Source organism: Salminus brasiliensis, chromosome 14 (genome assembly GCF_030463535.1).
Source record: "Salminus brasiliensis chromosome 14, fSalBra1.hap2, whole genome shotgun sequence".
Lineage (NCBI taxonomy): Eukaryota > Metazoa > Chordata > Actinopteri > Characiformes > Bryconidae > Salminus > Salminus brasiliensis.
This window is the reverse complement of record NC_132891.1, coordinates 13,452,051-13,478,448: the sequence shown is the minus strand read 5'-3', so window position 1 is coordinate 13,478,448 and position 26,398 is coordinate 13,452,051. Positions and strand designations below refer to the sequence as shown.

Below are 26,398 nucleotides of genomic sequence, written 5' to 3'. Positions count from 1 at the left end.
TTAGGTCCCTGAAAAAAGTGAGGTGTGTTTTTATTTTTTAATTAAATTATTTATTTATTTATTTATTAATGCCCTCCAGGGTAGAGAATTTTTTAATGTCTGTTTTCAGTGTTTTTGTGTGGATGGGCATAATGCGTCTTTTTTGGAAAAACGTTTGACCACACAATGTTAATTTGGACATGCTTGTTGCCAAATAACAATTGGGATTACATTGTCATTACACTGAGAACGTCTGGTGCTCACATTTTCGAAGAAGGCTACAAAACCCCATCTTCCCTGCCTGATCAGGAGTGTATGGGTGAATAGAAGACAGTGGCTCCTGGTAAAAATATGATTAGGAGTTTGTGTGAGATAGAGTTATGGAGACCTGCTTGTAGAGAATCTGTATTGTTAGAAAATGTGCTTCACTTTTTCACTATATTTATGTCTATTTTGGTCGTTACACTTGCCCTTCGAGAAATTATGGTTATGTTAGTGACGTGTGATGGCTTGGTAATTCAAGTGTTTAAAGTGAGGCATACACTGTGCAATTTGGTGATAACAAAAAACGGTCATGATGGATATGTTTTGATGGGGCATTTAAAAGGGATAAAGGGACAGATCTCCTGCTCCACCATTGTATGGTGTACTCTTCAGCACAAGCACTGAGATGCATCCCACATGGTGTTTTAGATCCAGACATTGACTGACAAGTGACTGTGTTCTCATTGGAAAGGAAAGGTGTGTCTTTCCTCATGGTGCCATTTGGGTTTCTACATGCTTGCATAGCACAGAGGCACTTGCCATACTACTCCAAGTGTACGGAGATATGCAGCATTTGACTGGTTTGCTGGAATTTCAGTACTGTTGAGGCTGCAATTCATTTGCATTTATTTTCAAACAACCAAAAGTGAAGTGATGTAGGTGTGTAATTTTCTGGTTCATCATTGGGAGATTGAATTCCGAATCCTACCAAAGGTATGGTAAGATTCCAGTTATTTTGTGAAGAATTCTAGTTTAATCAAATTATAGTGGGTGGTTTAATCAAATGTCATGGTGTTTGGGTTCAGGGTTTATTATATTTTTGGTTATTTTATATATTGCTCTACAGAGATTGGTTTGGTCCAGATAATAGAATCTCTTCATTGCCTGCTGCACCACGCTTTAACAAAATAAACCCCAAAGTCACCGAAAAAATAAACCCCTAGAATTTAGAATTGATTTATTTAAAAGAAAACAAAAAAAGAAAAAGCAGTAAATTGAGAATGTTTGTGTGCAGAACATGAGCCCCCTTCCTCCCTGCTCGCTTTACCCCGACAGGCTGCACCCATATGCACCATTGTGACAATGGTTTCCATGAAAGATGATAAATGATAGACCCTCGTTATAATTGTATTTTATAATGAGGGTGGCTAGGAGCTCATAATGACCGTACTTTATTTATTTATTTATTTATTTATTTATTTATTTATTTATTTCCATGGCGGTGGAGGATAGCATGGCATTGTGTTCTTGTCGACTGTATCAACAAATGTTTGTGATCGCCCCATCTAATGAATGCATTTGGCTGCTTAAAAGTTGACCTTATTGGCACCATGCCTATTGCCAGGTGTGGGGTATAGGGGTGTAAAGCCCCCATCATTGAGCTGTGTAGCCGTGGAATGCTGTTCTCTGGAATGATGGTGCTCCGTCCAATACTTTTGGGATGAGGTGGAGTGGTGATCATCCTTTTAGCAATGCTCCAAAATTAAGTAGATCAGAAAACTGACTTTGAGTCATGGATCAGATCATTTCTCGTATTGCCGAAAAAGAAAAATAGAGACAAATGTGAGACAGTCATTTTAGTTTTTAGTTAAGAAAATATTTTCCTACTGCTTTGCTTGTATTTTATTTCGACATGGTCTGACAGTATTAGTGACTCTTGTTTTGACACAGTCTGTTTGTGATGTAGCGGATGAGTGGAGCGATTGCCTTGCTCTCACGCTCCTTTTTTTTTTTTTTTTTTTTTTTTTTTTTTCTGCAGTAACAGTTAATTGTGTTGTGTGTGTGTCTCCATATTAGACTCCCATGCCTCACACTAATCGAACTAAGAGTAAGCGTGTGGTCGTGTCAATGTATTGCCATATGGCTGTAATGGTTTAATCCAGATAAGTAAAAAAATAATTTAATTTTTTTTTATGGTTTGTTGTTCAAAAAGAATTTCATTAATTATAAAAAAAATATTAGAGAGAAGCTTCTTGGGGAGCCTGCGAATAATCCCTTGTCCATCATTCTCACTTGTCTTTTGAGAACATTTAACATTCGAGAACATGTTTGTTGTATAGATGCCTGTGTCCTTGGCGATGATGACTCCTCAGGTGGTTACACCTCAGCAGATGCAGCAGCTCCTCCAGCATCAAGTCCTGAGCCCCCAACAACTTCAACTGTTACTTCAACAACAGCAGGCTGTAATGTTACAACAGGTAAATGCGGAAAACACATTAATCAAATATGATGGTCTTTAAAATGAACTCAGAGGTTTGGTTTACTGAGGATATGTTGTAATGCCATCCTGTGTTTATTATGGCTATGTTGCAGCAACAACTTCAGGAGTTCTACAAGAAGCAGCAAGAGGAGCTCCATCTGCAGCTCCTCCAGCAGCAGCAGCATACTGGCAAACCCAGCAAAGAGGTACGAGTCCCACAAGCACAACAAGTGTCCACACGGCTGAGGTTTGAATTTATGATGAATTTATTTTTACTTGTGTCTCTATCGTGTGTATGTACATGCACATGTGTGCACGTGTGTGGCTGTTGCCTTATGAGGTTTAATGTGTAGCTTTGGGCTTTAAAGTCAACAGCTTTGATTGGGGTAGCCTACGGCACTCAAATCCTCAGCTTGCTGCTTCTAATCAGTTGCACATGTGGCTAGTGCTAGGTTTTGCAGAATGGAGTGTAATGGTGTGCTTTGTGCATATCCTCTCCAGCAGCAGATGGCTGTCCAGCAGATGGCTGTCCAGCAGCAGCTCCTTTCCCTCCAGCAGCAGCATCTGCTCAGCCTGCAGAGGCAGGGCCTGTTGACGCTCCCTCCAGCCACAGCACTCGCATCCATTCCCCAGAGTAAGAACTTGTATGCTTTTTTTTTGTTTGTTTTTTTTTTGAATGCATGCTAATATTAATTACACGCGAGCTAAATGTAAAACACAAAAACCCAATTTCCCGATTTAACATATTTAACAGTTAATGCCCTGCGAATGCATATCATCTTTTTAGAATGTTGTCATGTTCTGGCTTTCCTGTGAGCTTCAGAAATACCAGGATAGAGTTCAACAGGAACCAGAGCAAGACCTGTCCTCTTAACGGGTCTCAGTACAATAGCGTGTTGTGCACCAGGGTCCACAGAGCAATTGCAACAGGGTTTAGTTGAATTAAACTAAATAGATGAAGTTGAACACACTTTACATCTAATCTAGGCTTTATCTGTGTCTTCAAACCCAGCCCTGACGCCCTTTAGCATGGCACTTGGTTTAGGCTTATCCTAAGTGATGTGCCTGTTTTTGGAGTCCTGCTGTAGACATTGTCAGCCTGGTCTTTGCTGTCTTGCTGAGTTGTATCTTCATTTTTATCATCATTTTTTGGTGGTTTGTTTTATAACTTTATGACAATTAGATTTTTTGGCAGCTATTTTTTATCATTTCATGATTGATCAGTAGAAATCATTCCACATGACTTCTGTTAGATGATCAGGTCATATTTGAAGTAGTTTTGCTTAAAATCCTTTTTTTCTGCAGGTCTGCTTCCAGCAGAGCTTCAGCAGCTGTGGAAAGATGCAAAGGATGGCAGACCAGAGGAGAAGAGTAGAGGGGACAAATCGCCCTCTCCACCTAAACCTCCGCTAGTCAACCAGCACCCTAGTACCAACGGACACCACGCACCCCGGCCCGTCAGAAGAGAGAGGTACAGTTACTGCAACCATGCTGCCCGGTCATGCCATGCCACAAAAAAAAGACTAAAGGGCATGGTTCTACATTTTAGACAGACATTTGCATTTTAAGTATATTATGAATGCATTCAGGTGCATAATCTGGTTCCTCCTGGCATTTTAAGCATTTGAGGTACACCATAGAAACCTGTTAAGCAACTATTTGCAAGTGCATGATGTTTTCACTGTGCCAAGGCGTTGGCATGTCTCAGGTTAGGACTCAGCTGTTTTTTGTGGCTGTGCAAAACTCCTTTGGATGTGCTAATTTGTACCCTGCAGGCCTACTGATGCCTGCAATACAAACCACATGTACACAGGTGCACGCACACACACACACTTGCTTTCCTTGTTTGCTGAGGTCCAAATCTGTTCCCATGTGCTTACGGGAACTTTGTTTTATATTGGATGAATCTGAGAGCATTAGGGCTGCACAGTGCACGGTTTTGGTAATGCAGGGCTGCAGTCTGCAAATAACCACAATAGCACATTGCTGTGTGGTGTGAGCATTCTTGCCCATCTCTAAAATCGCAGAAGAGTGCATCTTGAGGAACAAGTGTTCTGTCAATTATGATATCTAATGCGGTTGCATTGGTGGAACGCCAAAGCTCCAACCAACATCCCACCCCACCATGTTGATGTCATTCACTACCCTCATCCAGACTCCCAGCTCTAATCAGCTCTCCTTAACATGGGTATTGAATTGTAAAATTGGTATTGAATTGTCTGATTGTATCGTTACACTCTTAAGCTATATTATGAGAATATGGTGTTTTATGCATATCGTCCAGCCCTGTTGACAAAACCTCGTTGCATTTCAGACCCGTACAGCTTGCTTAATGGACTGCCTTCATTATTTTAAGTGTGAAGGGACCCATTTATGACTGGGATGCTGTCATAGTAAAGCAATGAGTTTACTCCAAAACTCTTTATAGCCAGTTGTCGTTGTCGCGTGTCCTCGGACCCCCTCTCCTCCATGCTGATGAACTTGTTTTGCTGAGCTGTGATGGGTGATATTAGTTCAGGGTGAATGCTCAAGGACTACGTGGTCAGTTTCATGTGTCATGTAAATTCCTCCCCGGCAGAGAGGCGCCTGCAACTAAAACCTTAAGTGCATCCAGTGGCACCAGAGAGCAAGCCCTCACCCTTCTCTTACGGAAGATGGAGACGTGTTGTCATTTATTTTCGCTCACTCTCCCTTCCCTCTGTCTGACTACAGCAGTGCTGCATCACCTGACAGGATCGGGGGTGCTCTTTTTCTCTGTCATTACGCAAAGATGCCTTTCCTTTAAGTTCCCTCGTTTACAGTGGTCTGATCCTTTGTTTAGGAAAACTAGTTTCACCACTGATACAAGTTTACAGCTGCACAGGTAAATTAAATCATATTCCGTAGGAGTGTTTGCAACTGCATAGGAGTTGCAGTGTTTACATCAGAAGGCCTCTGTTAGCGTGTGGGTTGGAATTTCATTTGGTTAAAAAAAAAAAAAAATAGCACTGTAATAACATGTTGTTTATTTATTTATTGCATTTGCATTCTTGTTTATTTGCAAGAAGCTGGTGTTATTTATTTGTCAAATTTGCAACATCTGTGGCTGCAGTGTGATTTGTCCGTTTGTTTTTGCCGGAGATAGTGTAAATACTCATAATTACTCATAAGTATTACCTGGAATACGGCCGAAAAGAAGACCCCCCCCCCCCCCCACACACACTTCTGGTTAGTTACAGCATTTTCCAGTCTTTTATGAATATTAGAGGATCTTATTAGGCTGTTACCATCCAGATTAGGCTGTTACAACTAATGATTCGTTTTTTTATTGAAATTGCAGTTTACCTCTAGGTAGCATTGTTTGGTACAGATTAGTTCTTGTACATATTTTTGTGACATGTTTGTTTGGGTAGTATTTTGCAGAAATAAGATTATATTGGGCACAATATACTATTTGCACAGCAGCATCAAACAGCATTATTCATTCTGAAATTGCACCACCCTACTTTGCTTGATGTCTTTACACAGAAAGAAGGATGACCTTTGGCTGCATCTAAGTAGTAGAAAGAAACTTGGCTAGTCGCTAAGTGGATCTACTTACTAATCACCTGTGCCAATGCATTTTGTACAATTTATTTGACAAAATATACTTACTACATTTCGGACTCAATCATTAGTTTAGACAGTTCAGGCATTCACTGTTTGCCTGCTCGGTGCTTCGGCAATTAAAAAAAATAAATTCTGATTGTTTTGGTTGAATATTTCACTTTTTCCACTAACTGCTCTGTTGGATTTGTGCTGTAGTTCGCAGGAGGCGCAGTCGCAGAGCAATCATCCGCTCTACAGCCATGGTGTGTGCAAGTGGCCCGGCTGTGAGGCTGTGTTAGGAGACTTCCAGTCTTTCCTCAAGTGAGTGTGGAGTTTTCTTTGTCTGTCCGACTCTGTGTATCTTCATCTGTCTTTCTTTAATTGGCCGTCTATATCAGGCTTTACCTGTCTGCTTATATTTCTTTATCTAGTGATTCTATGGCTCTATCTGTTTATCTATTTATCATTGTCTATATCACTTTCTAGCTCTGTCTCTGCCTGTGTGTATTTGTCCCTCTGTCACTGTCCTATATAAGGCTTGTCTTTCCTGAGCACTGAAGGGTAACCAACTGAACCAAACAGAAGTATTTTGCAGAAGTTTCCTGACTGTTTTTGTTCTGCTTTCCTTTCATTCTTTGTATTTTCTTTGCATACCTTTTTTGCTTTGTCTTCTTCTTCTTTTTTTCTTTTTTTTCCCTCCTTCTTTGGTAAATCATTCAAATATTTGCCCTTTTTTCTTTCTCTCTCTTGCTCTCGCTCTTCCTCTCTCTCTTACTCTTCCCCTCTCTCTCTCTCGCTCTCTTTCTTCCTCCCCTGTGGTGGTGTAGCAGTGGGGCCCCTCAGGGTTGAGCTCAGCTTTCTGTGATAAACAGTGTACCCATGGTGATCCTGGCCGTCCCTCCCAAAACAAACAACAGGAGGATGTTTATCTGTGCCCCCTCCACTGACCCTGACCCCTGCTCCCACTCTCCGGCTCCGCCCTGCCTATTGCCACAACACTGTCTTTGTTCTGCAGCTCAGCTCTCAGCCAGGCTATTAAAAACATGCTCTGAACTACCACAGATCATCCTGTGCTCCGCAAAAGCCCTGTCTGTGTACAGAAGGATTTTTTCTTTTGGGGGGGGGGGGCAACTCTTTGTTGTTCCATCCCGGAACTTTATACAGTTAAAGTAGTTTGATAAGAGAGACAGCAGAGGTCTCCTGAAGGATCATCATAAACAGGACTGTAAATTGTGATTGTGTTTGAAATGGTTGTACTAAACTTTGTTTGTCCCATTTAGAGCTTAAGGAGCTGTAAATAACTTGAATGGCATGTTGTAGCGTTTGTAGTTTGGCTCTGTTCCTGTTTTGAAATGCATTTCATTGTAGGTGTTCTCTTTCACATCACATTTATGAATTATAGAGGCGTTCCAGTCTCAGATTTTCTTACGTGTCGGTGATATGAACCGTACGTAAATGGAGATTCAGAGCTGTGTTGCATCAGCACACAAAACAAAACATGCTTAATATTCACCTCTGGCTGGACATTTGAACTTTAAACCCATGCTAATTTTCAGGTTTTTTTGGACGCATAAAATGGTACAGGTTGACTTAGCTGCCCCCTACTGCTTAATGTCAAACACAACAACTTCAGAAAACACTTGAAGCTAATTCCAGTCTATTGTACCTTGTAGCTATTTGTCACTATATGCCCATTCATGGTCCCTTTTTTTTATTACAGGCATTTAAACAGTGAACATGCGCTGGATGACAAAAGCACAGCTCAGTGTAGAGTTCAAATGCAAGTTGTTCAACAACTTGAACTGCAGGTAAGCATAGTACCTTTGTACAGGTGTTATTTGTGTTATTTAAGTGTGTGTGTTTAGACTTGTAGTTGGGTTCCTTTGGTCCAGACCAAGCGAGAAAAAAGATGATAGTCCTGGTTTGCTTTGTGTTCATACTAACATATCTGCGATCGAACCAAAATGCCGGTTCTGCTTGATCCACGCAATAACTAGTTTGCGGGATTTAATTTGAAGCACCGAGGTCATAGCAAGCAAACATCTGGCAGATTGTTGGTTGAAACGGGTGGGTGTTCCTGGCTGCTTGAGGAAGTAAGAGTGAACTGCAGAGGCACTTTAAAATCTGACCCCTGGAGCCTTAAACATGGATTATTAAATCACATCATACTGATATCAGAAGTAAGCCACATTTTTGATAATGTACACAAAGTGACTTTTGGAACAAAGTATGTTAAAGCTGCTAAAGCCAACTCGCACACGTCTCTACCAAGACAACGACACTAATAAATGCAATTCTAATGGTGGCTAGTTTTGAAACACTGTGCGGTTTGGCCCACTAAACAAAAGCCTCAGACAGAATTAGTTTGAAAGGCTGGGTTCACACTTACTCTAATGAACCGTACTAACTGAGCAGTCACACCAGGGATAGTTTTTATTGAACTAATGCGGACAAGTATGAACACGCCCTTAAGTTTAGTCTTTGGTTGGTTTTAAAATGAGTTAAGTTCTCAAAACTTGTGTGTTGTTACTCACACCCATTAAATAGAGGCTAGACACTGGCAGTAAAACAAGCAGCTACAACTGTTTGGGAAGGAATGTGAACTGATGAAATATCTTTGTGCCTGCTTTGTTTGTGTTTGCAAAACAGCTAGCTAAAGACAAAGAACGCCTCCAGGCCATGATGGCCCACCTCCATGTCAAATCTACTGAGCCTAAACCAACCCCACAGCCGGTAAGTGCACAAGCTAAACTCGGTTTCCAGGATTTTGAGTTTTGCCCCAGATCTTTAAAATCTTATAATCTCTGTCAATAATGAGTTCCTTTTTGGGTGGGAAGTCATGTTTGTATGTGTGTTTTTTTTTTTTTTTTTTTTTTGTACTGACCGTGGAAATCCCCCTCCCCCATTGCTGCAGAGAGGTATAGTTTGTTTGCAGAGTAAATACGGTGCCTTTTCATTTTCATTTCGACTATATCTATTCTAATGTCCAGATAGGTTTAGAAACTGGCTAACTGGCACTGGCTAATGGAACAGTGAGGAGTTTTATGGAACATTTTGGTCCTATGAAATTGGCAGGATTTGAACATTTACAAAAAGCTTCACAATTGGACGGCATGACAGCCACAGCTCAAGGGTAAACAGTCCCAGATGCTGGTTGGCGGTGGGCAGTGTCTGTCTGTGCGAGATTAGTGCACTGTTTAAAACCTGTGTGGCACCTTAATTTATTTACCATGTACCATCCACTGAAATGGTTTATAGACTCCAGTGCTTGCATTGGCAAAAGGTGCTTGTTCGACCTGCAGGCGAGATCAGTCAGGCTCGTTTTGTCTGTGTTTATTCAGTGGCTTTTCTGTCTTGCCGCAATTTATATGAAATGTTATTTCTTTGTCCTCCTTTTCCATCTTCCGCATAATCTCAATGACTTACCCATTCATCTAACATTAACATTATGTCATAGTGTGTGCACACCGTAACGTGTGTGTGTGTGTGTGTGTGTGTGTGTGTGTGTGTGTGTGTGTGTGTGTGTGTGTGTGTGTGTGTCCTAAAAGGTGAACCTGGTATCCAACCTCACTCTTGCCAAGGCAACCGTACCCAAGACCATTCCCTCTATGAGCCTTTCCCAGAGTGCCACAGCCCCGTCCACACCCCTCACGCCGCTGCCTCAGACTCCCACCGTCATCATCCCCACCAGTCTGCATGGCGTGGGGCCCATTCGCAAGCGCTACTCTGACAAGTACAACCTGGCCATGGACCAAGGTTAGAACTGGAGGCTCACATACAGGCTGAAGGCTGTTACACACTGAACTTGATTTGTGTAAACAACACAGAAATGTTTAATATTGAGGCACATCAAAACTTTCTGGAATTTTTGAGAATTGAAAATGAGAAATGAGGCCATGAGCTACAGATCAAGTTAAGAACAGCAGACAGATAAGAGGGTTCCTTGTATGTATTTCGATACAGCTGAAAACGGTTACTTTTCCTCATTTGGGAGCTTAAACTTTAAGTGCCTTCGTACAACTCCGATGTACCCTGACTCTACCCTGGTCAACACCAGAGATGAACAGGGAAAATACGGTGTTGTATTTTTACTGTCTGAATAAGCAGATGTGCAAGATATGTGTAATAAACCTGGCCAGTTTAATGTATTGCCTTTTAAAATATGTTGCAATGATTATTTGCTACCTTTAATCTCAAAATATACTTGAACTTCAATCATTGAACTGTATCTGTCCTTTAGTGTTTAATGTTTAGCTTTAGGTAGTACTATTATAGCGTTTGACTCATTCCAAGAGCCTGAACAAAAAAGGCTGCTTGTGTATGACCACAAGGCCCCGTTCCTCTTTCTCTCTTTCTTTTTTTTTTTTTTTTGCATGGCAGATGACCAACATTAGCCTTTATAGTTGTCCTGCAATTATGGACTGTTCTTTTCCTCCTCTCAGATATTGTGCAGAATAAGGAGTTTTATTTGAGCGCGGAAGTCCGACCCCCATTCACATATGCAGCTTTGATAAGGCAGGTAAGGAGCATCTGCCAGCCACTGACTGGCCTTTTTTTATAATAAATATTTTTACCGTTTTGTGTTTATAGCTTTGTTTGTGAAATGTGTGCACGTACCCTAATAGCTGCTTATAAATTCCGTTAAGATGTTAAATTACCCATCTGATTAAAGAACACCATAAATGTAGGGGGCATTTCTTTTAAACTTTTTTTCAGGCAATTTTTGAATCTCCAGAAAAGCAGCTAACTCTAAATGAAATTTACAACTGGTTCACTCGAACCTTTGCATACTTTAGACGCAACGCAGCCACGTGGAAGGTAAATGACCATCTCAGTTACATCATTGTTTCAGTATTTGCACAGTTTTGTTCATCTTGATGGCTTTCGTGCCCTAGTCCTCTGCCCTGATGTTTGGTACAAATACTGCAGTTAGATATTGTAGCATGATGAAAATGTCTTTCTTGTATTTGCTGTGTTTTAGAATGCTGTTCGGCATAACCTCAGTCTTCACAAGTGTTTTGTGAGAGTGGAGAATGTGAAAGGTGCTGTTTGGACAGTGGATGAGCTGGAGTTTCAGAAGAGAAGACCTCAGAAGATCACTGGGTAAGCTTACCAAATAATTGGTTGTTTTCAGTCAGGGATCATTTTAAGTGCTCTTCAGTCTTGTCTGGTCATGATCACTAATTTAAGCCTGTTCCTCATTTCTGTAGATCACCGTCACTGGTGAAAAACATCCAGTCAAGCCTTGGCCAAAGCCCCGCCTTGTCTGCTCTCCAGGTAAAGAATAAATGATGTCATCTAGTTGTGGTTGCCTTAATAAATTGGGAATCAAGTTATTAAAATCAAAACCATCACTAATTTCGCACTGAAGTGAACGTTCCTGAGGGGAAAAAAGACTCCAGCAGAGGATATTCACACCAGTGTATCACACCAGGTGATATTACAAAACGTATAATGCAATTTGTGTTGTTTTACCCTAGGCTGCAATGGTGGACGGTAGCCTGCCGCAGTTTGGCTCTGCCTCTGTGGGAGGCTCCACTCTGAAGGCCTTGGCCAACGCTATGCACGAAGAGATGATTGCTCATGAGCATGATGACGGATCCCACAGTGATTCTAGCCTGGAGCTGTCCCCCATGTCTGCTCTGTAAGTGACCTTTCACTTAACTACACTCTGCTCAGCTTGCTTGCTACAGACCATGTTGTCTAAAGACAGTCACTGCAAGATGATCATTTTTCTCCTGAATTTTTGCTTAATCTACCTCAATTGTCTGTGTCCACAGGCACCATGCTGGAATAAAAGGTGAGCAGTTTGAGGGGGAGGACATGGAAGGCTCCATGTCTCCAGAGATGGGAGAAGAGCACAGCCCAGACATGGATCACGACACAGATTACCCTGAAGACCACGACCCACAGCTCGCTCGCCCAACTGCTTTCTCCTGAAGCCCAGCCATTCCACAAGCAGTTCTGACTGGACTTCCAGTACCTAACTGAAGTCCCTTATTGACAGCTAAATAATGTACCAGCAGACTTTCACAAGGAGTTCAGTTCACAATTATTCCACTTGGGAACAACTGTTATTTATTCTTTGGAGCTACCTGTTGTTTTGTATGCAATGGATTGACCTCAGCGGTACTAAAGGGCTCCTCTTTGTAGAGGTAATTCATTGCTAAAGTTAGCCCATAGACTAGCAGAGGATGTTGAGGAGGGCTATTCAACTGTTGGATGTGTGTTTTGAGTATACACTTAAATGAAGCACTACACCACCTGGGCTGACTACATGGAGAACCTAATCACTCTAATCAGGTGATTCATGTTACAATGTTTTTTTTTTCCTGCTAATACCATTTTGACACTAGAAGCGTCTAGGACCAGTCTTGCCGTAGAGTGTGTAGAAACTCTATGAACTCCAAATCACAAAGCTTATGAGTCTTCTCACATCTGCTATGTGCTAAACTATGTTTAGTCCAAGTTTAATCACCACTGCCTCAAATACTATGTGGTTGGTCACCATTGGGGGTCACATTTGGCCTTAAATGTGTGTCAGCCCATTAGTTATAGGTCTGCTCACTGAAATTGTGAATGTCTTTTTGAACTTTCCTTTTATTTCTTTTTTCGTTTGTTTTCATGGTAGAACCAAAACCAAAGGGGAACATTTTATAACCAGCACTTGATGATGAATGTTTTTTTCCTAATGATTAGTTAGCTTTTTGTTTTTCTCCTTCCCACTTGTTTGTACAGAATGTTACTGTATCAAATTGCATAGAAACACCATCACAAAAGAACAGTCGAAATGTACATTTCCTTCATTAGGTTACTAACAATGAGCTAAACCAAAAGTCGCTGTATTTGTGTGGAGCAACCTTTTGTCTAGTTTTTGGTAGGTATCTTTTCCCAACTGTAGATAGGAGATATCCACAACAGTTACCAAAGATTGTGAAAGTAAAGATGCTTTTTATGAGATGTACTTTGTTTACATTGTCCCTTTTGATATACCCGTAACTGAACTGTTTTCATTGCAGTTGCATTGGGACTGTATTTGACGTCCCACGCGTTGCATGAACATGTAATGTTATAATCTAAGTGGACATAAAGAAAAAGTACAAGATAAGGCAACGTGACTTCAGAGGATCCTCTTTTGCAGTAACTCTTCAAAACTTCACTTACAGGAGTGCTTACCGACCCTGATATTCAGTGTATTCCTGTAACATGCCTGTTGCATCTAATCACCTCTGAGTTAAAGTGGGTGTTGGAGCAGGTCAGAATGTGCAGAAGGAGCATTGTAGTATTCAGTTATTTGGGGTAATAAGAATCTAATGTCCTCAACAGACCAAGTCTGGCACTGACCCAGCTCTAAACCATTCATACAGACGGGTGTAGATTGAGGCCCAGTTTGCCCCCTTATTGGTTTTATCATTTTCTGTAGCCCATATTTTTTGCCTTTAGCTGGTTTTCAGTGGCTGGGCCATTGACTTATGCTCAGTGGTCACCGACCCTCCACCTGCAGATCCGTTTTCCTGCAACCCAAATCTAACACACCCCATTCAGCCAATCAGGGACTTCTGGATCAGGAACTGAATGCATCAGGTGAGTTTAATTAGGGTTAAAGTCAAAGTCTGCTGGAAAGTAGAGCAGGGGTGATTGCTGCACTAATTCATGCCCATTGGCTGACTCAAACTGGCCAGATTTGTAAATCAGGTAATTCCAAACTCAGTGACCCTGTTTACACCAGTCATTTAAAGCAGCATTATGGAGAATTGCTTCTGAGCTCCCCCTACAGGCAGAGAGTGTAATGCACTGCAGTGAATAACTGTGGCTTGGAAAATCAGTGAAAGCCCAAAGCACAACACACTCCCACTATTCTTCCCCCAAACATGCACAAAACAAACCAGGTGTAAAGGGCTATGCGTTTCGGTAGTACCTTATGATTATATCACAGAAGCCAGGTGTGAACAGAGCCAGTGAAACCACTTTGATCTGAGCTCCACTGTCTGCATATGGTCCACTTGGTGCACAAGTTCAGCAATTCACCATTTGGTGAAAGGATTTGTTACAGGTGTAAAAAATGGCGTTTCAGAGTTTTCTTAGAACTCTTTGAATTTGGAATTGGATTTTCATGAGAATTTGAGTCTTGAGTTATTGCTAGCTCTAAAAGCTAGACAACATTGGGCCACTGTCCTAGGCTGTTCTTCTTCGCTGATCAATATATTGGCTGATCAATATAGTGTCAGTAAACTAATTTAGTTTGTTCTAAGTCATTTAGAGCATTTCTATTGGTCCATTCATTTAGAGCTATTTACACAGTGTTCAGAGCAGCTACAGGATTCAAACCACGGACAAAAATGGAGATACGTGGTTTTCATTGGACAGCAGCAATATTTTTTTTTAAATATTCGTTTCTGAACACATACTTTAGCATTTTGTTAAAACCAGTGATTTGTCCAACAACCAAAAAATGAATGCTGATAAATTCCACTTTTGCTGTTCCGAACCCAGCGAGTTAGGTTAATTAGAAGGTTAATTCTACAGTGTCTGTACCTCCTCTTTAGTTGATGGTAAATTAGGGGGGGGGGCAGGTTCTCTCTCTGTTATGTCAGAGGGGGCGGTAACCTCTCATTAACGCTCTCATTTGTTGCCTCAGCAACGTAGCAACCAGAAAAGCCTCTGACTGGCTCTGTTCGCCCCTGCTCGTCGCCACTAGGCCCCGCCCCTAAGCTGCGTTTCTCTAACGTGCTGAACGGGCAGGAGCCCCGCTGGTACCCCGCTCTGGGCGCAGATGCACTCTTTAAGGAAAACATTGAAAACAGAAGGAAAAACTGCACTCTGAGGCCTGTTTTGGTACCACAACTTTACATTTCTTTATTATATTCTTCATTTGTGCTTACATTGAAAAAATAGTAGCTATATAGCTATAAAAAATCCATTTCATATAAATGTCTCCTTCCACAAAGTCTCTTTTTTCCACTTTCCGTGTCAGCTGCGTGTGAGAATATATTACTACATACAAAGACGAACGAGGAAACACAGAATATAATATATTAAAGCTGTCCAGACACGTTGTCTTTCTATCTCTCTGATAAAAAGCAAAAATAGCTCATTGATACACGCAAACAGAAATGACCTGTTTAAAACTCAGGAGCGAGTAAAGCTTATAAATACAGGAGTGCTGAGCGAAGGGCTTTGAGTTAGGTAGAGGCTTTGGAGAGGGTCCTTCTGCTTTAACGTCGTCGTCGTCGTTCGTGTTAGCATGAGCAAGAGATACAAGGTAATATTTGTGCCCTGCTTGTCCTTATCTGTAGGCTGATTATATTTGGATAAAATGTTCCTCTACACGCGATAGCAGGGGTTAAAATCACGGTTTACGTACTGATCCACAACGAGAGCTGCGATGTGAGAAAGCTTGGCCCTGCTGTGGAGGTGGAGGTGAGTGTGACTTTCTCTCTAAAAAAAAGACAAGACTTTAAGCTTCCATTAAGACACTTACGGTACATTAAAATCCTCCTCTGTCTGGTTTACGCACAGCGTGGACTGCTATGCCCCGCCCCTTCTCACCATGCTCCGCCCACCCTGACAAGCCACTCCCACTAATCGTGTAAGCCCTCCTCCACGAACCCTCTCTCTGACGTTCCGCCGTTCCTCCGCTGTGGGCCGCATTACTCATGCCTGGCGCCTCCTGTCTGTCCACGAGGACTGAACTGACGAGCTACAGCCAGAGGTGGGTAACTAGTGGGTGTAGTTCGTTCCGTGTGCACAATTCTGATGAATATTTATATTTCATTTTTTTTAATGATAATACAAAATTACATTCTTGCAAATTCTTACATTCTTACGTTTTCTTTCACTACATTCTCATCTAGTTCCTTTCTGCTTGGCTATCAAGAATGTGGCTATCAAGCTCTCAAAGCAGTCAGTATTTCACTGAAGCCACAGGACTAATATAACGTCCTTACAGTGGCTTTAAAGGCTGTAAGGCTGTTATTTTCTAGGGTTTCACTGATGGTGTAAATTACGTCCCCAACACTTTGTCCTCATCTAGATATTGTTCATAGTTTAAGTTACTGTAGATCATTTAAAACCTACATACAAAATCAGTTCATGGTAAATGATGTACGCCTACATTTGGGCACCACTGGCATTTATTTTGATGAGCAAGTAGTAAACACAGCCTCCGTTGCTAATCAAACGCAATCTCTGACTTTGTCATAACATCATAATCGGATCAGAAATCTAAATTAAACGTGGCCTACGCAAACATCTGGACAGCTTACAGCTCAGTACCTGCAGGCGCTTATTGTAGTCTTATCGTTTTTTTGCAGAAGGCGTCTCAATTCAGGAATATCTAAGAATGTCTTGCGTGCGCAGCTTGTTCTATCCTCAAATTCTCTATAATATCTAGGTCAGGGCTGTGAGTACCATTCCTAAAGCCCCATGGTGGATTCAGCTTCAGTCTTTTATCAGACGATTTCACATTAGGATTCAGGATTTGCTGGTATTTTGCAGAATCCTTCCACCGGTGAAATATTGCCTATGATGGATGAGGATCCACCCCATGCATTGCAGTTGGCAAGGTGTTTTTCCATGAAATGCATTTTCCCCTCCAAACACGCCTTTGTTGATTGTTCCATTTTGAAATTCAGCCGACAGCACTTGTTTCCAAAACTCATCTGGCTGAAACTCACACTAGCAGTAGCAGGTGATTCTAGCAGGTGATGATTTTTCCATTAGGATTATGTTTGAGAAAGCAGTGCTGCACAGTGGAACAGGACAACACCACCCTTCCCTCAGCTAAAGCTTCTTACAGGTTCTTGGAAGTCTTATGGGGGTTGTAGTTTGATTTTCTTATCAGCATACAAGCAGTTCTTTCTGAGAGCTGTCTTGGTCTTCCAGATCTCATCTTCCCCTCATGTTTGTTGAGTGCTAGCACAAGGTCTGAAGAGTCAGGATTTGAGAGCTGGAAAGTTGATTCAGCGGACAGTAATTAATTACAATTAGTGCCATACCTCAGATCTGATTTGCTAATCAAGGTCTGAAACTGTGTCAAAAAACGACGACTCTGCAATGTGCATTGTATTCGATTAGTTACGGAGGCTGTGTTTACAATTTCTCAACCTGCAAAGCTGATATCCAAAGACGTTCTCCTAACGCCCTGCTATTGCTAACGTTAGCAGATCAACACAGAATGTCCCTGATGTCCCTAATGTCCCCACAGAGGGTGTCTTTTCTTGAGGATCTTGAGGATGCTGTTGAGGATGCTGTTAGGCTGCTCTACCCACCTCTGATTATAGCAATCAGTTCTTAAACAAATGCTGCTGCTGCTATCTTATATCTGAACCGTGAAGTACAAACAATATGTACAGAATGACTAATAGAACGTATATCTACACCAGTTGATTGTCAGCTGCAGAGATCATAATCTTTCTCTATACAGTATTTCATTTTTTCAGAGTGCATGTGAAACGTAACAGTCATGCCTCATACAAATATACTTTTATACTGTAGAAAGTAATCAACAGTGCTTTATATATTCTTAGCTCACTCGAGGGTGAACCCTAAATAGTTCTGTAATCTGTGTTACTTACCAAGCAGAACCGCCGAGAACAGAGCGGCTAACACTTTGTTTCTTTTGCTGCGTTCCATTATAAATGGGATGTCGGAATTACTGAGCCCCCACAAGTCAGATTTCCTACTCTGAAAGTTGGGCGAGCCCCACCTCAACTCAGATTTCAAAATCCAAGATGGTCGCACTGCGCATTACCAGTATTAAATGCAGTACTATCATACAGTCTATTAGCACTATGTACTTGTTTCCCATTAAATCAGTTGAATACAGGCTCCAACTGACTGACTATGGACCAAGAAAACAGGTTCAAATCCCGAGCCATGCCACTTTGCTGGTTGGGTAGGTGGCACTCTGTGCCCTCATCATCCTAAAAGCAATGCGGGTTGGCTGCCTGGCAATGCCACATCGATTGCAGTACGAAAAGAGGCAGTGGCTGGCTTTGCAGATATCAGAGGAGATGTGTTAAGTCCATAAATCAGGAGTCGGGAGCATTGCTAGTGCTAGGGGGAACTACAAATGGGTGGGAGCAAAAAAAAGGGGAAAAAAAACCCAAAACAGTTGTACTGTCCAATTTCTAACTGTGGATGTGTTTCCATGGTAGTTGGATATGCTAAATACTGTATAATACATTGTTATTAAATTGTATCGTTAACAATGCTAACCAGGGACATAAAAAGTGGGACAGATTTTGGTAAGATTCGCCTTTTGGTTAGATCTGCTTTTTGGAAATAGTGTACAAGTACAAGAATGTTTAACTAGTACGAGGTCAAATTCGGGCGTGACATCCTTCTGTCGGCAGCTCCGACAGCTGACGTCCGAGATAAACGGAACGCCGCATTTACCTTCTTTGGTCTTAGTTTTGGTATCAAGTGAAGCCCTTCCCTCAAACAACAAACCGCAGATACTTTTTATCAGCAGTTTGGAATCTTCTAAGCTGTTAGACTTTATAATCTGGGCCACGTTTCTGTTCTGGGACTTGAGGGATGTCTTCTACTACAGCCCTGCAGGGCCTTAGGGCCGGTGCTGCTGTGTGGAGAAATGTCCAGTCTGTTCGTACTTGAAGGAGGCTGATGTTCCTCCTCTCACTCTTCTTCCTCATCCTCAGCCTCTACCGTCTCTGCGGCCCCAGCATGACTTTGTTGATGAAGTTAACGATGGCGGTGGCCGGCTGCTCGGGGTCCAGCTCAGCGAACAGGTGACACACATTCTCTGCCACGCTGCCTGGTTTCTTAGCAACAAACCCGAACACTCTATTAGGAGAGAGAACACCACGAGTGAGGAGCCAGGGATAAAGGCACTGGTCACAGTACTCACTGACAGACACTGAGATTATTATACAGTCTTATGCAAGTGTTTGGACACTCCTGGTCAAATCACATGTGTTTTGGATTTTCAGTGTAAATTGAAAATCTCATCTTTAAAAAATATTGAGGCATATGCAAAATTATCCTTTTTTTACCATTAAATAATGTAAATTTTTTTTTTGTTAAATTTACAAAGAAATCATGTTCCAAAATGTGCAGACAATTTCTGTCCTGTAGAAGATTTGTTTACTTACATTAGGGTATTGGGGTAAATGCCATAAAGGCTATTTTGTTTTTGTTGGTATAACTGTCTCTACTGCCCTGTACTAGATTCTGGAGCATTGTTGTGAGGATTTGAGTGCATTCAGCGGCCAGAGCGTTAGTGAGGTCAGGATGTTGGATGATCACCACCCCACCTCTTCTTTAACTCCCCAACTCATCCCAAAAGTACTGGATGGAGCACCAACCATAATTCCAGAAAACACTGCTCCATTGCTCTTCAGCTCAGTTCTGGTTGGGGTGTGTGGAGGAGTTATACTCTTCCAGCCCACGCCTGGCTTCAGGCATGGTGCCATTAGGTTTGTGTTTATCTACTCCAGTGAGTCATGTTCCATTGGCAATACTTCTCTACAGGGACTAGACAAGCTGTGTGTGCATTTGCACATATATGTCAGCAGTGGGTGCAACTTAAAGTAGCTAAATGAAGGGGTGTCCACAAACATTATATATAAATATATATATATAAACACTCAAAAATTAATAAAATCTTTGGAGGTTGCCTTCCACTATTTACTTTTGCCATAGTTGTCCTACTCCATTTTCAGACATATAGGCAACTAAGTATTACATTAAACTGAATTGATCATTTTTAATACCACTATTTACCAATACAATTTATATTACTTATCAATATTGTTACCAACCCTTTCAGAGCAAATTGATACAAAAATAGCAGAGCTGAACAGTTCTATTAAAACTATTCATGACGTTTCCAGTAAGGTAAATATCACAGTTGTCTGAGTCTGGATTAGAGTGTTGAATAAATCTGAAAGGAAAGCTCGGCGAAATCAGAGAATGAAATTGGAGAACAAGATGCCAAGCGCAAACACATAACCGACTCAAAATCAAATACTCAACGCTTACATGACACACACACACACATACACATACATCAGCAAACACAGATAGACACACACTGAGCACTTACTTAGACGTTGTGCTGTCTGAATTAGTCCACCTAAGGCAGGAGGGGGAGACAGAGACAAAGACTCAGAAACACTCCACTCCCAAACTCGCACACACATAAAGCCGCAGGCAAGTACATGCTCTCTCTCACTCAAACACACACACACACACACACACACACACACACACACACATTCTCTCTCTCTCTCTGGGACTGTATTTTAGAAGTGTGGAGTGAAACTGTGCTCTCCAGGCTACAGTTGTATGGAGATTGAAGACTGTAAAGGTTGATGCTTCATGCTTACAGATTTTCTACCCTAACGTCTACTGTCTCCTCAGACACTGGAATGAAGGACGTCCACAGAAGAACAGAAGCCTAACAGCTGCGTAAAACAGGCTGCTGATGGACACAGCTTTCTCTGTAGATTTGCAGCAGCACTTTTTATATCAAAATCATGTGAACTCCAGGAGATGTGAGTTCTAAACTACACTGTTCATCGCTGTCTTGATTTCCCCGTGGGAATATTGGACCTAGCGTGGGGCTTGTGAACTGGTAGTCTGGCGCACTTCTTCAGCCTTCAGTATTCAAACCTCAACTCTGCTGCTTAAATAAAACAGTTTAAGCTTCAGATTATGTTGCAAAATATAGATTTATTTTTTCTCCTGGGCTTATTTAGTGTAATGAACACGAAAAAGGAAAGTTACTTAATTTATTGTGATTAACAGGAGAAATTATATGAAACAAATGCGAGGAAAAAGAAAGCTGGGTCTAACATGCAAGGGCAAAGAAAATCTAACTGAACAGAATAAACAAATTAAAACAAACTAAACAAATGTGTTAAATGTCTTTTTTGCCAATGTACATCGAAAATGGCCTTTTAGGTGAAAAATGTATGAATTATCATAAATACACCTGTAAGGGGTGACACTTCTAATTACACTAAATATTGATGACATTAATGTTTATTGAGCTAAAGATAATGTTTGGAGTATGGAGACTAATATGCTTTTTAAATAGTTCCAGATGGTTAAACACAAACTGGGTCAATCAAAGCTGTTCATAACAGCTGGACAGAACAGGAGGGTTAAAGCAGCATTATGTAAGAACTGGTATGTCGTGCTGCTGGGCTCCCAATTCAGCCAGATGAAGTTGATCGTGCTTTGAGCCACCCCTCAAGAAGGAGCACGCTTACATGCATTTCTGGACTGCTGGAGATACAGAACCAGTACTGAAAGTGAAAGAAGTGTATGGACTGAAGAGGGAGAGTAATTTTACTGGATTTTCTGCTGATTTTAGAAGTATGACCTGCCTTATGCAACGTTGTGCAGCTATAGTCAGTGGAGCATCACAATAATTTTGATGCTGTTATAATAGTGGTGGCTCAGCGGTTAGAGCGCCGGGATATCGATAACAGGGTTGTGGGTTCGATTCCCGGGCTCGGCAAGCTGCCACTGTTGGGCCCTTGAGCAAGGCCCTTTACCCTCTCTGCTCCCCGGGCGCTGGAGTTGGCTGCCCACCGCTCTGGGTGTGTGTGTGTACTCACTGCCCCTAACACGTGTGTGTGTGTGTGAGTGTGTGTTCACTACCAGATGGGTTAAATGCGGAGGACACATTTCGCTGTACAGTCCACACTGTACAGTGACGAATACGTGCACCTTTATCCTTTATCCTTATAAGGTAAAAATGCCACATAATTATTGCTAACTATTACTAACTATTACTAAGTAATCCCAAATTATAGACACACACGTATACACACATATACACAAACACAAAGAGCAGCCTGCAGATTCATGCGTCATCATTCTGTAGGAAACTAGATTCAGTTTTAGTTGAAAAATAATTGATGTGAGTCTCAAGCGATTAAAGTATGACCAATTAAACTGCGCTTTACAGAAAGACAGCAGCAGCTGAGGTCTGAACAATCAAAAGCATGTCATCTGAATGAATGAATGAATGAAAGGGATGAAAGGAAAATAAACAAGCAGATAAATGATTTCGCCCCTAAAAGTAGTCCCATGTAGCCTTTTACATTTCCAATCTCAATTGTATACAGAAGTCAGCAGTGTGTGAGAGGTGTGCTCAGCAGAACCCCACCTTCTGTCCTGCGGGTCTACACTGCTGAATGTCACACTGTTAATGGGGTAGTGCCTTCTGAAGAACACCCTGCAAAACACACAATTACATTAGTGCGTTATGCAATACTGGTTAGAGCAACTGGAAAACACATTCATAAAATCATCAAAGGCAACCATACTATTAGTTCAGAGTTTAGACCCTGGCCATGTGATAATGTACTGAGGCTAGAGATTAAGGATCTAGTGGCCACAAGTTCATATATTGAAGCTAAAAATACATAAATTAGGACAACATAATACATCAAGACCACTAGATAATATATTGATAAATTCAAGTTGATTACAAATCAATATACACAACATGTCCACAGGTTTGTGGAAACCCCTTAATACTAGTGAATTTATCTGTATTATCTCCATAGAAATGCACTGCAAGTACAATGGGACACTCTGGAGCAGCTGCACATGAACAGCTAGAGGGGTATACAGCCCCCACAGCATTGGAGCTATACAACAGTGCTCTCCTGAACTAATCATACAATATCAGTATCAAGCCTCACTAATGATTCAATGGCGGAATGCAAGCAAATCCTTAGAGCAATGTTCCAAAATTTAGATTTAGATTTTGGAAAGTCTTCCTCAAAGCAAGGGAGGACAACCTCATTTTTAGTACCCTTGATTTCAAAATAAACACTGAAATACCAGATGGTACAATATAGTGTACTCATTTGTGGCTTCAATTAAGGTATAAGAAAAATCAGTATATCTTTATGTATATATATATATATATATATATATATATATATATATATATATATATAAATATATACAGCGGTTCACTGCTATCAGATTCCACTGTTGCCTCCATATAATGATGCATATGGTATTACCAGGTTCTTGCCAATACACAGCCACATTCAATATATTGTCCTGTGGCCCCAGGTTATTAAACATACCACCATGTCACCTTAGAGGGTCTGTATGAAACTCTGCATCAGCAGATCAGCAGCTGTGCTAAGTGTATTACCTGCGCTGGCTGTCTGTCAGCGTGATGCCCTGCGCTGACACCTTGAAGTGGACGACAGTAGCTGATGGTCGGGGGCTGCGGACAATGGTGGCTCCCACTGCTTTAGCTATAGCCTGCGGTCCGGTCAGAGACTCTGTCTCCACTGAGTTCAGATACAGCACGTTACACGCTGAGGAGAGATGGTGAAAAGAAGACAATTATGAAAGAGAGGACGAACAATAGAGCTAAATAATAAATAAAAGAACTAAAAGAACAGTACAGAGAAAGAGAACAAACAGAAGAGTGAAAAAAACAAAAACAATAAGGATGAGAAACTGAAGTAAAATAAAATATGAAGAGGAGGAAGGTAAAAGAGAAAAGAGGATAAAGCAAGAATGCTGAAGGATTAGCAGAGGAAAAGAAAAAAGAAAAAGATGATGGATATAAAAAGACAAGTACACAAACACAAGTGGGGGGAAACCAAGATCCAAATGGCCATACAGAGATTATGCCACATCTTTTGCAATGCTGTATTTTTTGTTAGTTAAAATAGCAACAGTGCTCTAAAATGTGAAGGTTTTAATTGTTCACTTTTTACTTAGAAACTCTCCAAAATGTAATCTGAACAGGGGTGCTCTTAAACATTTTCCTATTATTGTATTTAAAATAAAGAGGAAAACTTAGAAGAGCCAAAAGAAAAGTGAACAAAAAGGGAGAACAGATAAAGACAAGAAGGACATGAAGAGGGGGGTGGAGGATGTAGTAAAAGTGAGGAAGGTGGCACTGACCTGCTCCCTGTTTGAGTAAGTCTGCTGCAGTGCTCATATTGCTGGCAACCTGCACTTCCTGCATCTCTCCTGTAGGGTCTGCAGAAGACATACACACACAGAGAACCACCTGGTTATGTCTTTACACCACTAACAGGAGCTCTGCACCTTCAGTCCCTTTACAGACTGTGAAGAACTCCTGCAGCACCTACTGAAACACTTTACCATAAGCGTTGAACTGTTACTTTGAGGTGGTGTTTCTTGGTGGTGGCCATCTTCATGGATGCAGAGCTGATCTCAGGTTTCCAGCTTTGCCAATCCATGTTAAAGGAATACAGCAAATCTAATAACTGTTCTCCCCTTTTGAGCTCTATTTAAACTCTAATGAGCTCTGTTTTTAGCTAATGTAGATAAGAATTATTAGAAGTCTATGGCTACATATCACAAACCTTGTCAAGCTCTAATAGACTTGCTTATGTGGTTACTGTTACATATAACAACAGACAAAAGTAAAACACACAGCTAAATACAGTATTAGCCACCTTGAATGTTTGTGTTTTTTAATGTGTATAGCTTCCAGTTTCAGAAACCACACAATTTTTTTGCGATTATGTAAAGACATGATATACTTTTGAGGCAAGTGTGTGCTGATATAGGCATGCACTTTGCGCTTTGCTACTTAGTGAATATATGTCCCTCTGCTTTGTTAGCCACATTAGCCAAACATGCCTTGGCTACTCGATATGAGGGTTGGAGAATGTGCTGTAAATCTGCAGTGTAACTTTGCAGTGATTTTTCTCTGAACTTCACTTTAATGTCAGTGGGGATTGTTTACCTTTGTCTGGGATGCGGAGTGCACAGGGTAGAGAGATCGGTGTGATGGAATGCTGATACACCAGCGCTGACAGGCTCCCTATCAGATCAGCAAGAACACACACACACACACACACACACACACACACACACACACACACACACACACACACACACAGAGAATTAACTTCCTTTTTCATGTCAACATAGCTTTGCAGAGATCTGCCAGGCTTGCAGTGCTGCAGAGGTCTTCTCTGTATATCTCAGCCTTGTTCACTCATGACAAGGAGAAGACACAGATAAGTCATGTGATTTTCTAAAATTCCAAACTGTAACTACATTCTGACAAAAGTGCTGTCATACACTGATGAGCTAAACATGCTGTTACTCCTCTGCATGCTCAGCTCACATGACAAGACCTCTGAGTATCTGAATCCAAGATGTTAGCAGCAGATCCTTAAAAGTTGCCAAAGAATACATTTATTGAGAATATTTAAGGTATTTTTTAATGTATGAGTAATGTATTAATGTATTCATGCTTAAATAAAATGTGACTTTTGCCTGTCATAAAAAAAATCTGATGCTCCTGCAAACACCTTTTTACAACCCTGTTATGTTGCCTCAGAATGAAACTGACAGTTTTTTCTTTTAATCAAGACACTAAGAGGTCTGTCTTTAATTTTTTTTTTTTTTTTTTATGTTTTTAGTATTATGGTGAATAATTTCTCAATGATTAAGCTGAATTCCAAATTGGACTGCAGTTCCCTGCTAATGAGTTTTGCATTGCTTCTGAGGAGAACTGTGGCAGGCAGACACTAGAGGGCGCTCCTGACAAACCCTGGACTAGCCAAGCCTAGAATTGTTATTAGACATGTATCAAGACTTGTATCAGTTTTTATAATTATTCAGGCGTCATACCAGATAGTGTTGCTGTCCTCTCTGGTTTCTCTCCATGTCCAGTCGGCCTGCTGTGCAGTTAGCTAGCTGAAGAGATTGTAGTAGGGTCTGATTATGCTTTTAGCCTAGCTCCCAGCTAACACCCTCTCGCTCTACCCTTGTGACTCTTCCCCAGACTGTTTTTCGAATGGGCTGGATGTAAGTACATTTTAAGAGTGTTAATATTGCAGATCAAGACTGTTACGTAACAGTTTGAAGATTTTTGTCACTTCCATGTACCAGACTCTTATTATGCAATTTCACCAAAGTACACCAAATACAGTTGGAGTAAGGTGGAGCTGCCAGAGTTGTTCAGACTTGTCCATCTCATCCCACAGATAAATGGTGCGCAAGTATCCAGACGTTCACGTGGTGTAAAAGAAAACAGGACTAGGGGACATTTCTGTACTGCTCCAAGGCTGTTTGTCAAAGTCGTCTGGCCCTTGTGAAAGTTGCTCAGGTGCTCACGCCTGCCTATTTCTCCTGCAGGTAACACGAGGTCTACAAAAATAACCATTCAGTTACCGTCTAACACATATCCTACAGCATGACATGCATCGTTATAAGATCAATGTTATTCATTTCTGTGGCTGGTCATAACGTCTTTGCTCATCTGTGTATGAATCTGATTTTGATCACTCAGTCACTTGGAGCTCTGCTGTGGAAATACCTTGCATGCATCACACAGGCAGATCCTCAGCTCAGATTTCTTAAGCAATTGCCAACTCACTCGCATCTGGT

At 41.3% G+C, this 26,398-nt stretch overlaps 2 protein-coding genes across 5 annotated transcripts in view; one reads left to right on the top strand and one right to left on the bottom strand.

The window, feature by feature from the left end:
* The window catches only part of foxp1a (forkhead box P1a), a 28,951-nt gene extending 15,977 nt beyond the window's left edge, over positions 1 to 12,974 (top strand). For 3 of the 4 annotated variants that reach the window (XM_072696529.1, XM_072696527.1, XM_072696530.1), the window contains 14 exons: positions 2,304 to 2,441; positions 2,557 to 2,649; positions 2,945 to 3,077; positions 3,749 to 3,914; positions 6,227 to 6,331; positions 7,731 to 7,818; positions 8,660 to 8,743; positions 9,559 to 9,766; positions 10,453 to 10,529; positions 10,727 to 10,828; positions 10,992 to 11,113; positions 11,221 to 11,287; positions 11,491 to 11,654; positions 11,791 to 12,974. In XM_072696529.1, the coding sequence (XP_072552630.1) occupies positions 2,304 to 2,441; positions 2,557 to 2,649; positions 2,945 to 3,077; positions 3,749 to 3,914; positions 6,227 to 6,331; positions 7,731 to 7,818; positions 8,660 to 8,743; positions 9,559 to 9,766; positions 10,453 to 10,529; positions 10,727 to 10,828; positions 10,992 to 11,113; positions 11,221 to 11,287; positions 11,491 to 11,654; positions 11,791 to 11,950 (1,707 nt within the window). In that variant the 3' untranslated portion in view covers positions 11,951 to 12,974. The remainder of the gene's footprint in view (positions 1 to 2,303; positions 2,442 to 2,556; positions 2,650 to 2,944; positions 3,078 to 3,748; positions 3,915 to 6,226; positions 6,332 to 7,730; positions 7,819 to 8,659; positions 8,744 to 9,558; positions 9,767 to 10,452; positions 10,530 to 10,726; positions 10,829 to 10,991; positions 11,114 to 11,220; positions 11,288 to 11,490; positions 11,655 to 11,790) is intronic. The other variant, XM_072696528.1, reaches the window with a different exon arrangement.
* Positions 12,975 to 14,840: 1,866 nt separating this feature from the next.
* The window catches only part of tns2a (tensin 2a), a 76,725-nt gene continuing 65,167 nt past the window's right edge, over positions 14,841 to 26,398 (bottom strand). Inside the window, exons 23-28 of the mRNA XM_072696717.1 lie at positions 24,744 to 24,821; positions 23,930 to 24,007; positions 23,163 to 23,331; positions 22,155 to 22,223; positions 20,079 to 20,108; positions 14,841 to 18,817 (exon numbers count right to left, since the gene is read on the bottom strand). Of these exons, the coding sequence (XP_072552818.1) occupies positions 18,676 to 18,817; positions 20,079 to 20,108; positions 22,155 to 22,223; positions 23,163 to 23,331; positions 23,930 to 24,007; positions 24,744 to 24,821 (566 nt within the window). The 3' untranslated portion in view covers positions 14,841 to 18,675. The remainder of the gene's footprint in view (positions 18,818 to 20,078; positions 20,109 to 22,154; positions 22,224 to 23,162; positions 23,332 to 23,929; positions 24,008 to 24,743; positions 24,822 to 26,398) is intronic.